The sequence below is a fragment of the Podarcis vaucheri genome, assembly GCF_965113315.1.
Source record: "Podarcis vaucheri genome assembly, chromosome: 7".
NCBI classification, from domain to species: domain Eukaryota; kingdom Metazoa; phylum Chordata; class Lepidosauria; order Squamata; family Lacertidae; genus Podarcis; species Podarcis vaucheri.
The window spans coordinates 30,237,409-30,252,338 of record NC_138765.1 but is presented as its reverse complement, the minus strand read 5'-3'; the positions used below and the strand labels follow the sequence as shown (position 1 = coordinate 30,252,338).

General features: G+C 46.5%; 1 protein-coding gene across 2 annotated transcripts in view; it reads left to right on the top strand.

Annotated features, from left to right (window-relative positions):
* The window catches only part of LDLRAP1 (low density lipoprotein receptor adaptor protein 1), a 66,314-nt gene that overhangs the window by 25,659 nt on the left and 25,725 nt on the right, over positions 1-14,930 (top strand). Inside the window, exons 1-4 of one of the 2 annotated variants that reach the window (XM_082231816.1) lie at positions 2,069-2,276; positions 4,238-4,380; positions 6,048-6,160; positions 13,080-13,194. In XM_082231816.1, coding sequence (XP_082087942.1) covers positions 2,237-2,276; positions 4,238-4,380; positions 6,048-6,160; positions 13,080-13,194 — 411 coding nt within the window. In that variant the 5' untranslated portion in view covers positions 2,069-2,236. Of the gene's footprint in view, positions 1-2,068; positions 2,277-4,237; positions 4,381-6,047; positions 6,161-13,079; positions 13,195-14,930 lie in introns of those variants that run through there. The other variant, XM_082231815.1, reaches the window with a different exon arrangement.

Here is a 14,930-nt window from a genome sequence, read left to right as displayed (position 1 = left end):
TCTAAAGGAAAGGAAAACACAAACGCCATCCTTGACCATCCTTGATGATAAGATGAGCTCCAAACCCTATGCGGATCCTAAAATTCTCAGTTCCCTGAGAACAAAATGCCTTTCACAGGGTAAGAAAACGTTTGAGAAATGGGGGGGGGGCAGATTTTGCTAGTCCTTCGCCTCCTCTTTCCTTGTATCTGGACCTTCCTTTTCAAAATCAATAGCTGCTTGTGTTTCATTTCAGATCCAGCCTTTTTCTTATTGTGGGGGGAGGGGGGCGCTACCTGGCGCAGCTGCTGGAAACAGGAGAAACCGCATACAGTTACCTTCTCAGTTTCCACTAGAAGGTTTGCAGGGAGAGTGTGTCCCCAAGGCTTTTCTGAGCAAACAAAAAAACCTCTTCTCCCTTTTGCTGTTGGCATCAAATGATAGCTTGAACTGGTGCCTAATTTTAGCCTCTTGTCTCCTGCTTGGGTCTCGTTTTGCGATATCCTTCCTGCAGTTTTTTCAGAATGGAGCTTTGCTTACTGCAGTTCATTGTGGCTGGGCTACAGCTCAGTGGAGATAAATCTGTATTGTGTAGACTTCCTGTCAGGGGGGTGGTGGGGTTCATGTATTTGGAGGAATTTCCTGGTACTTTTGAGCAGGGAAGCGAAGGAATTTTGGGGGGAAATTTCATGTGAACTTGAGTCTCGCCCATTGTCCCTTACTTTTTGACAGGGATGGAGCTGAGGCCAGAATTATTATTTATTACTGTTTTAGACTGCCAACCCGATATCTCTGGTGACAAATAGCTTACAAACAATCACCAAATTCCTTTAAAATATGGTTTTAGTTGCAAACATTCATTATTTGGGGCTGTACAGGGTTTTCCTCAGCTTTGTATTTTATGTTACTGAATTATGTTCTACTCTCTTTCAATGCTTGGTATCAGTGTTTATTTTATTGATTTGTTTTTTGGCTACTCCTTCTTCTTCTTCTACATATTATTTTAGACTGTCTCCTGTAACCCACTTAGAGGTCTTTTTGTTCTAGTAAGAGTCATGGCTTCCCGCAAAGAATCCTGGGAGCTGCAGTTGTTCATGTGCTGAAGACTCCTCTTCCCCTCAGAGAGCTGCAAATGTCAGAGTGATTTAAAAATCAATCCCTCTTCCCAGGGGAACTCTAGGAATTGTAGCTCAGGGGAAGGGTTGTCTGCTAGCAAACAGAACTACATTTCCCAGGATTCTTTGGGGGGAAGCCATGGCTGTTTAATAATATACTGTATTGCTTTAAATGTATGGTGCAGGGGGCTCCCCTGCCAACAATCTCTCTCACTCCCCCTCCTGCCCAGTGCTTTAGTAGTGCATACCTATGCACGGTGACAGCAAGCACGTAGACAGGATCAGAAAGAAGAGCTTGTAAAAAATAAATTGCTGGCTGTGCATCCTTCTAGCCCTGGCAACTAGCCAAGAGGGTAGTACTTCTGGCTCCGTGACATCACTAGACACTGCACAGGCCTTGAGGTTGTGAAAAGCTAATGAAGAGGAGAGCCTGCTTAAGCCTGTGCACAGATGGTTTGTCTTTCTGATAACTGGTTTGGAAGGGGGCAGGAGATTTGAGGCTGCTCAGTTATTGTGGGAGAGGGTAGAAGCAAGTGCACAGATCATGCTGTGCAGCAGGTCGTTCCTGCCCTGTGAAATGTGAGAATTCCTCTTGAGCTTTGTATCCCGTGCTTGACTGGGTAGGCTCAGGCTGGGGGTTGTAGTTTCTGCTTTCTAGTTGGAACAGGCACCTCCCCATTTACGTGGGGGTTATGTTCCGAGGCACCACGCGTTTAAGCGAAATTGCATATATCGGGAACACTGTTGAAAAAAGCTGCAAACACCACAAACGCTCTCTCCAACCCTCCTTGCTCAAACTCCAACTCTCCACAGGCCTCAAAGGTCGGTGCAAGAGCTCCTGGGATTGCACTTGCAAAGGCTCATGGGATTGCTAGGCACTGTTTTCATGCCATTTTTGCTGTTTTGCACTCGTTTGGGTCCGTTTTTGCTCCTTTTGTGCCACTTCCAGGTTTGCGGTGATGCACATGTTCGTGGTCATGCATGCCTTGAATGTGCACAAATGGAAAGTTGCCTGTATGTGGCTCTGAAGACTGTGCTCTAAACCAGCTTCAGAGCAGGGTTGGGAAAACTTCCCCACCCCATCGCCAGGCTCAGGGCAGCTTTTCCTCTTGAGTGACTTTCTGGAGGCTGCATGTCAGCAAATGGGTGGCCAAACCAAAAATATGGTCCGAGGCCTCAGCAGTAAGTAGATAGATGCAGAATTATACTTGCTGATGTCTTTAGTGTTGCTACCCCATGTGGTGAACCACTAAACTTTCAGGTGGAAGCTTTCTTATTGGAGAACCTTCCCAGCAGCCTCTGCCCATTGAGTCACAGGATTGTAGAGTTGGAAAGGACCATGAGGGTCATGTAGTCTTATCCCCAGCTGGCCATTGGATCTTCCTGAGCAGGAAGGAGTATAAAGGCCTTCCTTTTCCAGCTGTGTTTGCTGGAGCAACAAAGTCATCTTGAGCTGGGAACTAGTTTGCTAAGGGTGCTGAGAGTTGATAGGAGACTCCCTAGCCACAGTCCCATAATTCTCTGGGAAGAGGGATTGGCTGTTAAACCACTCTGGGAATTGTAGGGGGGAGGAATTTGTACCGTATTTTTTGCTCTATAAGACGCACACACCCCCTCCAAAAAGTAAGGGGATATGTGTGTGCGTCTTATGGAGTGAATGCAGGCTCCTTGGCTTCAGCGATAGCAACGCGAAGCCTCCGGAGCGCGGCGGGAGCTCCCGCCGCGCTCCTTGGCTTCGGGTTGCCTTCACTGAAGGCGAAGGCAATTTGGGAGAGGGAGAGCTGCGCAGCGCCCCTTCAGCGAAGCGGGAGGAGCATTGGAAGGGGCTCCGTTTCTCCTGCCGCTTCGCTGAAGGGGCGCTGCGCAGAGAGGGGGAGAATTTTTTTTCTTGTTCTCCCCCTCTAAAACAAGGTGCGTCCTATGGTTGGGTGCGTCCTATAGAGCGAAAAATACGGTAGTTTTATTCACTGCTGGGCAGTTATCACTGGTTACTAGTCATGATGGCTGTTTATGACCTCCAGTAGCAGATGGAGGCCGTATGCCTCTGAAAAGCAGCTGTTGAGAGATCAGGAGTGGGAGAGTGCCATTTCACTCATGTCCTACTTATGGGCTTCCTGTAGACATCTGCTTGGCCACTGTGAGAACAGGATGCTGCACTAGATGGGGCCATTGGCATGATCTCATAGGGCTCTTGTTGTTTTATCTTCTGGGACAATTCCTGTCTACCCTTGCCAACTTCAAAGCTGGGAGGAAGACCAGTTGCCTATCACATTTGCCAGAGCACAGTAAAACCCTTGAAGCCTGAATGCAGCTATACTCTCTCTCCATTCACCACCACACTCCTCAAGGCGCCCTGCCTCAAGCCGCTGTTCTTGATGAGCCACTATGGGCTGTGAAGTGGGAGGCTGGCCGGCTGAGCCATCCAGTCCAATCCAGCAGGATGTTCCAGTAATTTTGTTGCTCAGCTCTTGTGCATTGATGGAAGCTTGCTCAGAAAAAAATACCTGCCAATTGTGCCCCATGTTAATTAGTACAAATGAGACAGCTGTTAGTTCATTTTCGGGGGAGGGGGGTCAATCTATAATGAAGCATAACACCTTCACATTTCTTGGCCCAGCCATGCATATTATCCTTAGGAATTTGTTCCAACTAGCATATATTGAGGAAATCTGTTGCTCTTTCATTCCCATGCTATAACTTTGGCTGGCACTGAGGAGTCTTATGCGTACAGAATGCATCCCCAGCCTTTGCATGAACCATTGATGAGTCACAGGAAAGTCTTTTAAAAAGAAGTTATACGCAACCACTGGGTTTTTCTTCCATATTTCCAGCTGTGCAAAACCAATTAAGGGGTCATTTTTCCTTCCTCCAGAAGCCTTTTAACAGAAGGGGTTGCTAAAGCATCCCCACTTGTTTGTGAAAAATGCAACACAGAACTAGAAGTTTTAATTATTATTTTTTATAAATTGATTTTTTTAAAAAATCCCATCTGTCCTGAGTGCAACCAGGTGTTATGAAACCCGAAACATCAAGTCAAGTGTCCCAGGTTGAGGGGGAGGGCAGTTGGGGCATATCCCTTCTATCCAATCATTTAATGTTTCGTACCAGGTACCCTTAAAGAATAAACCTTCTTAATTCCACAGAGCTCCCGGAAAACTGGACCGACACCAGAGAAACCTTATTGGAGGGCATGCTCTTCAACCTGAAGTACCTGGGCATGACACTCGTCGAGCAACCCAAAGGTGAAGAGCTATCCGCTGCTGCTGTCAAAAGAATTGTAGCCACGGTGAGCTGCCCTTTACTTCATATCCTCACACCCCCAAATGTCCTCCGTTACGCCTAGGCTAGAAGGGTAGCAGCCACAGTAGTAAATATGCAGCTTCCATAGCTCTGTCCTGTTGAATCCAGAGCAGTGCTTGAAAGCTGAGTTTTTGGCTCTATCTCCCATTCAAACTTCAGATAGGTTTGAAAGTTTACTGGGAATGAGGATGACTTGTGCTTTTGTTTTTGTAATTCTTTGAAGGATCTCAGATGGGGGCTCAGTTTCTGTGGTCAAGTGAAGGGTGTTAGCAGGTTTGGGAAAAACCCCACAAATTCACAGAAGTACAAAACATAATTTAAGGAAATTTTTGAACTAGGGGTGCAGAGGGGGAACCCCAAACAAGTGCTCAGTGGGCATGGAATTCTGTTTAGATGTTGGGAGGGATGAAAAAATGAGGAGGGAGGGAAATAGGATGGAGCGACTAGACGTCTGAACAGCAGCACTTCACACTGCAACTTTCTGCTACAGATCCTACGTGTTAACACTTCAATTCGGCCTATAGCCATGCACTCTAAACTGATGTTCAAGAACAGTAGGGAAACTTGTTCAAGTGACATTAAAAACCATTAAAATTCAGTTCATAAAACAGAAAGCAGTTCATAAAATGCATAAAATGCTTTGCAATTATAGGAAATTAGCCAACATAAAAGTGGCCTGATTTATAGCAAGTTACTAAAAACTTGCTTGAATAAAGGAGGCTTTGCATATCTTGCTAAAAATCTGTAGAGTTATACTTGGGCGGGTTTCTTGTGGCAGTGGATTAGGGTGGTAGCTAGCAAAGATCCTGATGTTTGTCCCCATCAAATGAAGAGGAAGAATATCTTAAGCAGGGGCCCGTCTGATGACCTCAATCCACAGGAGGGCTCCCATGGGGTGTGGAGGTGTTTTATGGGGCCAAATAAATCGCTACGTGATAAATTTGAATTTTATTGTTTTGTATGCTTCATTCAATTTGTTTTCCTTGAATTAGAATTAGCATGAATCATGACATTATGAAGCCTCACTTAACCTCTGCAGTTTTCAAAATTCGCAAAAAGAGTTTCTAGGCCATGGATGAACCTGCTGCTCCCTGGGTATTTTTGTTGGTCTCCAGTTCCCACCAAGCCCAGCAAACATGGTCAGTGGTTGGAAAGTTGACGTCCAACAAAATTGGGAGGGCAACAGGCCCCTTATGCTCCTGTTCTAGGCCATATGAAAGGCTACCTCTCATGTGTTACCTGCTCCTGCAGCTCAGCTATGTGCTGTGACTTGCATATATTCTCCTGGTGGATAGGAGGAGAAAAGCTCATTGTCTGCAAAACCAAACCCCTAGTTTGTAAACCAGAGTGTTTTCATATTAGAGAAAGAAAGAAGAATATTGCTGAAGAAATGAGAACCTGCAGCCAAATGTTTCATTGCAGAGCGTCCCTGTTCAGGGCCTTCCTGCACGATACTCTATTCTATTCCTCTTCTCACCAGGTTTACTGAAGAGGAGCAAAATGGTGCAAAAATTTTTTTTGCAGGTTTTGGGGGCTGTTTCCAAGTAAGAACATCTGCCTGTTATTCCTGTACATAGTTAATATGTGACTTTTAGATAAGATGATTTATCTCCACCAGACTCATGAAACATGTTGAATGTTTTCTTTCTCAAGGCAAAAGCAAGTGGCAGAAAGCTCCGGAAAGTAACCCTAAAAGTGTCTCCCAGAGGGATAATCCTCAGTGACAGTGTAACAAACGAGGCAATCGAAAACATCTCAATATACAGGTACGTTCCAATTGTAGTTTTTAAAGACGCAGAGTAAGTATTTAAGGCACGTTGGTAAAACTGTGAAACTGGCAGATGCAAGGAGCATGGCTTTCTCAGTGGTGGCCCCACACCTCTCAGATTCCCTTGCCAGGTTAACAGATACGTTCTCTGTGAAGTGTGTTTATCCACCACTTCACATCCCTCCAAAAGATACTCTAGACTGTATACTGGGTGGGGCCATTGCTATACAAGTTGAGACCCCCTTTTTGAACTCCCCTGAACTTGCCCCTCTCCCCACTTTCCTTAGGCTTCACCAGTCTCCTATTATAATAGGCTCACTGCTTGGACTTCTCATTCTATCCACTCCTGTGCTTCTCTCAGCTTTCCTCTTTCTGATTCCTCACCAGGCCCATGCTTCCCACTCAGTGTTTCTGCTTTATCTCTGCACGCTGAGAGGAGTGGCATGACCTCCAGACTGACCTGATTTATTGCTGGTGGGTCTTCCTGCAAAGACTTACACAGGCACAGCAGCCTCCTCCTCACAGCCTCATTGTTATGTGCAAATGCAGCCATACAGTCCCGCAGCACCTTAAAGACTAACTCATACGCTGTGGAAAAGAGCCGCACTTCATCAGATGTGTTACCCCCAGTTGAAAGGTGTGTGTATGTTTATAGGCAGCCCTGTATAGGGATGTTTTTAATGTCTGATGTTTCACTGTGGTTTTATCCTCTACATAATGATCATAGAATTGTAGAGTTGGAAGGGAGCCTGAGGATCATCTATTCCAGCCCCCTGCAATACAGGAATATGCAACTGCTACGATACAGGCATTGAACCTGCAACCTTGGCATTATCAGCACTGTGCTTTAACCAGCTGAGCTATCCTTCTTAATTTGTTGGAAGCTGCCCAGAGTGGCTGGGGCAACCCAGTCAGATGGGCAGCATATAATTTTATTTATTTATTTAGGCTGCAAAGGGTAGTGGGGGTAAAGAAGTAAAGAGTGGGTTCAGATAGCATGAAATGCAAAAATTACAATTTGTGATAATTCAATTGAAGCTTAAACGTACGCTGATAAACATTGCAGCCGTTTCCAACAGCACTTATTTGGTGATGACTCAGTCATCTTAGCTTTGCTGAGCTAATTAGCGCCTGCAGCAGGACAGGAAGCCATCGCTGTGATCATCCCCAAATGAATAGAATCAAATGTCTTGATAAGTTCTCGTTCTGCAGCTTCATGCTGTAGCCTCCCTTTGAAATCCCCTTTGCAGGAGAATTGAAACCAGGGGTGGCTGGTAGGCAGAAGGCAGAAAGGTCAACAGTTGGTGGAGCCAAAGCCAAGGAGAGTCAGAGCCAAATAATTCTTGTTTCCTCCCCATCCTCCTCTCTGCTGAGTTCTATAATGGCAATGCTGAGAGTAAGGAGGAGGAAGCTGACAGCCAGGGCCACCCTGGGACTGGATTTAAGTAAGAAAGCAGGTGGGAGCTGTCAGAGGCCTTCAGCAGTTTCCGGGAAGCTCGGTCATTTGTTGAAAGTAGTTCCGGGTGACGTCTGTGGCCTTCTTCTCCATGGCCTCTTGCGTACACTGTGTGGAAAAAATCAGTAATTTCAGAGGCTACCAGGAGTGGTATTTTACTCCTAAAGATGAATAAAGTTTGTAGATGTCACTTAGGAGGGCCCCTCTGGAACCCGTTTTCCCAAAAACACACTAATTTTTTGCTTGCTGAATGGATTTCAGAGTCTCTACTGCTGTTACAAAAACCAGCATTTAACAGCTTAAAAAAACCAATTACAGGGGAAGAGGGAAAACATAAGTGCCTCTTATAAAAACAAAGCACTGTGAAGCTCCATGTAGGACAAATGTAGGCCACACCGGAGCACAACAAGACACTTAATGCAATGTAAATTAATTTTGAATGTATTTTAAACCCTGGAAAACTCAACTGGTAGATCAGGCACTGCTTTCCTCAAGAGGAACAGCCCCTTGCTCATGACAGAGGGATGTTTGGTACAGCTTTGTGCTATGGGACAGCCATTTGAGGGTATTACAGTTTTGGGGCCAACATCACTAGTATTTTTATGATTAATTTATCACTCTTGCACCATCAATATGCATGGTGCATTGCAGAATACAAGAAAACATAGGAAGCTGGTTTGCTCACAATGCCAAGCCGTAGTTTTTCAACAAACCACAAGTTGTTACACAGATGACTAAACCAAACCATGCTTTTTTTCTTCACAATCCTGTTGGATATGGACATCGTTCTGCACATTGGTCAGCAAGGCCAGTGTCTCTGTCACGGTGCTTATCTATGAATGCCCTTCCAAGAACAGATGAAATACCCACAGCTGTTTTTGTAAGACAACCTTCTGCAACCTCCTGCCTATGAGAGGTGTTTTGGACTTCATTTCCATTACCCCTGCCAGTGGCTAGGTTTCTGGGTGCTGGTGTCCAACAAAATCTGGAGGGCACCAGATTGGGGAATGCTGTTAGAAAGGCATCCCTCAGGCACCAGCCGTTATTGGCTTGTAGAGTTCAAAGCTGTTTTTCACCCAGTCAAAGGGAGCGTCATCCTGCCAAAAGGGATGTTCCTCAGCTCATGGGCTGAGCGCCTGTCGTCATGCTGCTTTAATGATGCTTGAACCTGGGAGAGTTTGAGGATGATCTTCGCAGGCAGCGTTTTCTCAACACCTTTCCATCAGTTTCTCTTTATCATTTGCAGCCAAGGACCACAGAGAATTGGGGGACAGCGCTGGGGTTTGGAGGAAGTGTCAAAACGCATTTGCAATCCCAAGATGTGCAAGCTGAACTTGTCTCTTCATCGAGTGGACGGCTCGCTTCTGAGTTGTCCTGAAACTTAAGTGCACTCTGACACAGTGCTGCTGAATAAATAAATGACAGACTATAAACCCCCAGGGCAAGATTTATCCTCTCCTCCTGAGAAAGGTCATCAGATCTTCATCAGGCTTGGTGTGGGGGGGAAAGATAATTCAAGATGCACTGACTATGCTGCTTTGAACTGCTGCTCCCTGCAAGCAGTGAGTGATTTTCTGCTTCAAGTCATGTTCTTCTGTTGCAAAACTTGGGGTGAATGCAAGTGTGGTCCTTCAGGCATTTCTACCTGGCCTCTCCCCAGGTCACACACCCTCCCGAGCCTCATTCCTCACTAGGCCTGATTTGAGTCCTCCTTGTGCGTTTTTGGCACACTCATTGCTATTCCCTCTTTTGCCTCTAGCCCTCTCCTGAGGTTCAAGAACATAGAAAGCTGCCTTATACTGAGTCAAACCCTTGGCCATTTAGCTCAGTACAGTCGTACCTTGGATCTCAAAATGCCTTGACTCCAGAACAATTGAAACCCAGGAGTGAGTGTTTCGATTTTGGAACGATTTTCCAGAAGCCGAATGTCAGGCGTGGCTTCCGATTGGCTGCAGGAGCTTCCCACAGCCAATCAGAAGCTGCGCTTTGGTTTCCGAATGTTTTGGAAATTGAACGGACTTCCGGAACAGATTCTGTTAGACTTCCAAGGTACGACTGTATTGACTATGTTGACAGGCAGTGGCTTTCCAGGGTTTCAGGCAAGGTTTTCTCACAACCACACCTGGAGATTCCAGGGATTGAACCTGGGACCTTTGAATGTAAAGCAGATGCTCCACTACAGCTATGGCCCTTCCCAACTAAGAGCTTAGGGCTGATGGGAATTGTAGTTGAAAGCATCAGTAAGACATCAGGTTGCTGGAGGCTGGTCTATCCTTAGTAGCAGTGGCTCTGCAGGATTTCAGGCAAGGGACTTTCCCAGCCCTTCCTGGAGATACTAGAAATTCCACATGGGGTCTTTCTACCATTGAGCTACAGCTCTTCCCCAACTCATAAGGGAGCTCTTCACTTGGATTGGAAATGTGTTTGAAGCTTCCCTTCCTAGCAACCCCAGCCTTTCTCCCCAACTGGCTGTGGTCCTTGGCTACAAGCAAGAACAGCAATTGGTAGAAATGTGCTGAGAAGACCTGGTAGCCTTTCTTAGGCAGGGAGAATGAAGCCTACATCTTGGCCTGGGGATTTATAGCCGGCCATTTAGTGGCCCATTTTTAGGCTTTTGTATTATCAGGACATTGATGGGTGGGTGGGGGGCAATAGCTGCTAAGGAGTAGTTGGCTGCTCCAAGCACCTGGCGTGCGCATCACTCACTCCCATATTGGTGGGCAGATAAGGTGGTCCCTCCTGGCATGATGCCCATACTGGCCTTCAGCTTCTCTAACAGAATGGGGTGGGCACATTGCAGAAGAGCAAGAGTTGGCAGGGTTTCCTGAGCTCAAAGTAGTCTTCCCCACCCCCGCACACTCTCCTGTTTAAAAAATGGAAGCACTCCTTAGAAAGCAGAGCTTTTGGGAAGATGGATGGGTATTTGTTTTTCTGCATTTCCCTGGCGTTATAAGATCTCAGCCTGGAAAATTGCATTCTCTCTGCTTTGATCTGATAAGCAAACTCTATGAATCTGTGCATGGTGTGTGCCTGAAACTTTCATTTGTTTCTCTTATTTGTAAGGCAAAGCCTCACAATATAAGTGCTGTGCTGTTTGGTGCGAAGCACTGAGGTTTATACAGTATTAGAATTCAGCATCCTATCAGCTTCTGTTTTGTTTCTTTTAAGCTTCTAAGCCTTATGGTGAAAATATTAGCTGTGAAGTAAGTGGCCAGGGACAGATCATCTCAGAAATTACTGTGGGGAGGCTGAGCTGAATTTCCAGCATTGTGGGTGCTTTATATCTGCCTGGGATACCTCAGTTGGTAGAGCATGAGACTCTTAATCTCAAGGTTGTGAGTTTCTCTTGCCTGCAGAGAAACACAGTGGGTACAGCTGAGAGACCCCAAAATAATGTGGGTGCTCAGGTACCCATGGCCCCCTATTGTTGGTGCCACTGGCCAGGGGCTGCTCAGTCAGGGCTTCAACCCTGTAAAGAGGCAAGACAATCCAGGAGTCCCATTGGGAAGCAGGGCACCTCTTCTAATGTTCCTGGCTTCTCCCTTTCTCACTTCATACGCTGTTCCTTCAAAGAACCTGGTTCTAAACCATGTAGACCAAGTATGGCCTTTAGCCAGATTTCATGTGGGTGCCAAGGAGGCAGAAATGGTGAGAAAGTGGCTGACAGAGACAAGATGTTGGCAGAAATAGGGAGAAAAGGGGATGGCCCCAGCCTCTTTGGTCTTCAGCCCCACCTCCTGCTGGTGTGTGGCCCCTGACAGATTACCTCTGAGGGAATGTAACCCCAGACAGAAAAAGAATTGCTCTCCCCTGGTGTAGGGCTTAAAAGGCGATTAGCAGCTCTTTAAATTAGGCCCAGAAGCGACTGGTACACAAAAGGTGCTCTGAGCACCCGGCCCCTACAAACAGCTTTGATCTGTGCTAGGATGTCTTCAGAATCTCACACACCCCGCTCCCGCTTACGTCTCTACATTTGAAGGCCTGCTTCAAGGCCCCTTGCCATCTAAAGTGTGCCAGCTGGGACCTTTTGGTTGTGCACCCAGTGTTTTGGAATGCCCTCTCTGAAGGAGAGGTATCAACTCGATTGCTGCCTGCGTTCTGACAGGCAGTGAAAACCCTTGACCTTTTCTGAAAAGCACCGGCAGATTGATATATACTGCTGCCCACACTGCTGTGCTTTGCTACTGAGAGTTTGGTTTGGTTGGTTTCACTGTTTAATTGTGTGTGTGTGTGTGTGTGTGTGTGTGTGTGTTCCCCCCCCCATTGTTTTATTTCTCTGTTGTGTATTTTACACTGTATTAAACAGTACTGCTAATTTCTCCTGTGGGGACTTTTTTGACAGAGGGTAAGGTAGAAACAATTTTAATAAAATTATTATTTAGTGTTTTTACCCCGTCTTCCTTATCAGTCAATCAAAGCTATTTAAGAGTAAAAACACAATCAGGCATGAAAATCAATGCCGTCGGAAAACAATGCAAAGCCATAGGGTTGTCTCCAGTGCTAGTCCTACTCAGAGGAGACCCATTTAAATTAATAGACATGACTACTGTAGGTTCCTTAATTTTAATGAGTCTGCTTAAGCAGAACTTACTGTAGTTTGGTACAAGAGCACTCTTGTCTCTTGGGGTTTGCTGCAACTCATTCTACAGTTTTAAGACGCCTGCTGTAGATAAACAGACAGACAGAAATGCAAATATATCCATTGTGGGATATAAGTGTAGTAAGGCAGTAAATATGAACAAGTTACACGTGTATATATAGCTTTTAAATTTTGCTGGTCTTATAGCTTTCAATTGTTCTATGTATACTACTTAATGATTTTTTTTGACCAATGGCTTTATAAATTCTTATAAACAAATAAAAATAATTGATAGTCCGTATTTACTATGTGACAGGTCTGAAAGCTTTCTGTGAAATGTTTCTTTATAAAATGTGGCATGTTCAGGCTCATAAGTCCACAAAAGAGAATTAGGACTCCTCCTCTTCAGCTGCCTAGCTCTTGGTTTCTAACAAGAAAAGTTTTTCTCCCTTTCCCATAATACAATAACTTGGGCCCATCCACCAAAGTTGAATGATTCCTGAGAGACAAAAGACAGACACTTCTTCACACAGCACATAGGCCACATTTATGCCATACATTTAAAACTCTTACTGATGGGCAGGCAGGTGTAGTTAGGGGAAATGGCCTTGTGAGCTAAATTGGACCCCCTGGTAGGCCAGAGGTCCCCTGCAACTGCTTTATCCCATCCTTCACCAACCTGGTGCCCCCCCCAAAAAATACCTTGTACTGCAACTCCCATCAGCCTCAGTCAGTTTGGAGACACTTGTATAAGACCCCTTGCATGTGTGGTTTGCCGAATTTTGTGATGTTGGAGGAAGGGAGGCCTGGGTGTAGAGTGCAACCCCCCCCTTAAAAAAACAAGAGTGTGTATTTAATGTCTTGTTTTGCCAATGTTCACAGGATATCCTACTGCACAGCAGACAAAGTGCATGACAAGGTGTTTGCCTATATTGCACAGAGCCAGCACAATGAGAACCTGGAGTGCCACGCTTTCCTCTGCACCAAACGGAAAATGGTCAGTATTGTGTTTTAATAGCTGGTTGAGCAATGCACACATTTCTTTGCGGTGAGGTGACAAGGGTGGGGTGATGAAAGCACCTCTTGCGGGCACAGCTTGGACAAGGGAGCAGAAGGAACACCAAAGATAATGTAAAACCAGTGGGCTTTCAGATTATGTTTAAGAGTATCCTGGGGTTCCTCAAAAGCTTATCCAAAACCCCTGAGTGTGAAGTTCAGCTGTGGGGTGGATAAGCTTTAAATGCGCAGTGGCTCACCTGAACCACACTGACAGATTAGTGATGGGTCACTTGGCAGAATCAATAGCATGGTTTGTAGCAGTAGATTGGCACTTGAACCCATAAGGAGAAGAAGACACAACTGACCTATGTCTGCCTATCTGTCTAACTCAGAGATGGATGATGTCATCCTCTCCAGATGCTGGAACTTCCAACTCACACCAGTCCCAGCCAGTATAACCAAATAGCGAGGTATGGCGGGAGTTGTAGTTCAGCACCACATAGGCTGCCCCTGATCTAAACCAGTGTTTCCCAAACGTTTTTGGGCAACGGCACACCTGTTTACCGGAAAAAAATCTCGCGGCACACCACCATTAAAGCCCCGCCCCGTGACGTCAACGCGCAGCGTCACGCCGGGAGGGACGCACAAAAGTGAACGTTTTTTCCCTTCCCCTTGCCGGGGTGGGAGGAGGCAGCAGAGCGAGGGACTGAGGGACGGCGGCAGCTGAGGCGGCGGCGGCTGTTGTGGTGGTGGCGGGCGGAGGAGGGGGCGGCGGCGGGGCTTGAGGAGCCGTCGCCGGGAGTTGCTGCTGCTGCTGTTGCTGCTGCTGCCCGGACATGCCGGCCTCCTCCTCCTCCGCTGTCTCGCGCTCCTCCCTTTTGCGCGCGCTGCCCCGCCGCTCGGCACCACCACCGCGGAGCCGCCCCCGGCTCGACGCGGATCCTCGCCGCCGCCGTCTCTCGCCGCCCGACTCGCCCGCCTCCCTCCCACGGCACACCAGCCGGTGTCTCACGGCACACTAGTGTGCCGCGGAACACCGGTTGGGAAACACTGATCTAAACCAATAAAGACATATTAAGGATATTGGACCTAGAGCAAATAAAACTGAAGGTGCCTTCTGTTGTTTTTCCTGGTATCATCAGCATCCCCAAGTCTAAAAGCTGTCAAATTCTGCAACTGTGCTGTGACAGGTATATGTGAATCATCAAGAAAAGACTCGGTGCAGATACAAACCCTGCATGTTTGCTAGAGAGGTGGGATGCAAATGCTGAAAATAAGTCAACCTTGCATGTGGTCCTTGCACCTGGTTCCGCATTCATTATGTTCTATTTGGAGAACAGCCATAGCTGCATGCATGTTTGCATGGAGACAGTCTCAGATTCAATCTGTGGCATCTCCAGGCGGCTGGTGGGAGGGGAGGGTTCAGGCCTGGATCTCCCATCCTTTTCTTTCTTTGCTTTTAACCTTAAAGAAAAAAACACTCATTTTACAAGGTGGCTGAGCACATTTTAAATTACAGGGCTAGTGAGACCCTGGCCACCCAGTATCTTAATATTCCCAGAGATGTCTATACATATATATATATGCAGGTTTTGGTGTCTTCGGGTGTCTTCCCGTGTAAGAGTCGGGGTGTCTGTGCGACGTTTCGACGAGGTCTCACTCGTCATCTTCAGGCTGGTGCTTTCGGCTTCTTGTTACTGGAACAGAGCAGAATCTGGTGTTTGAGTTCCTATA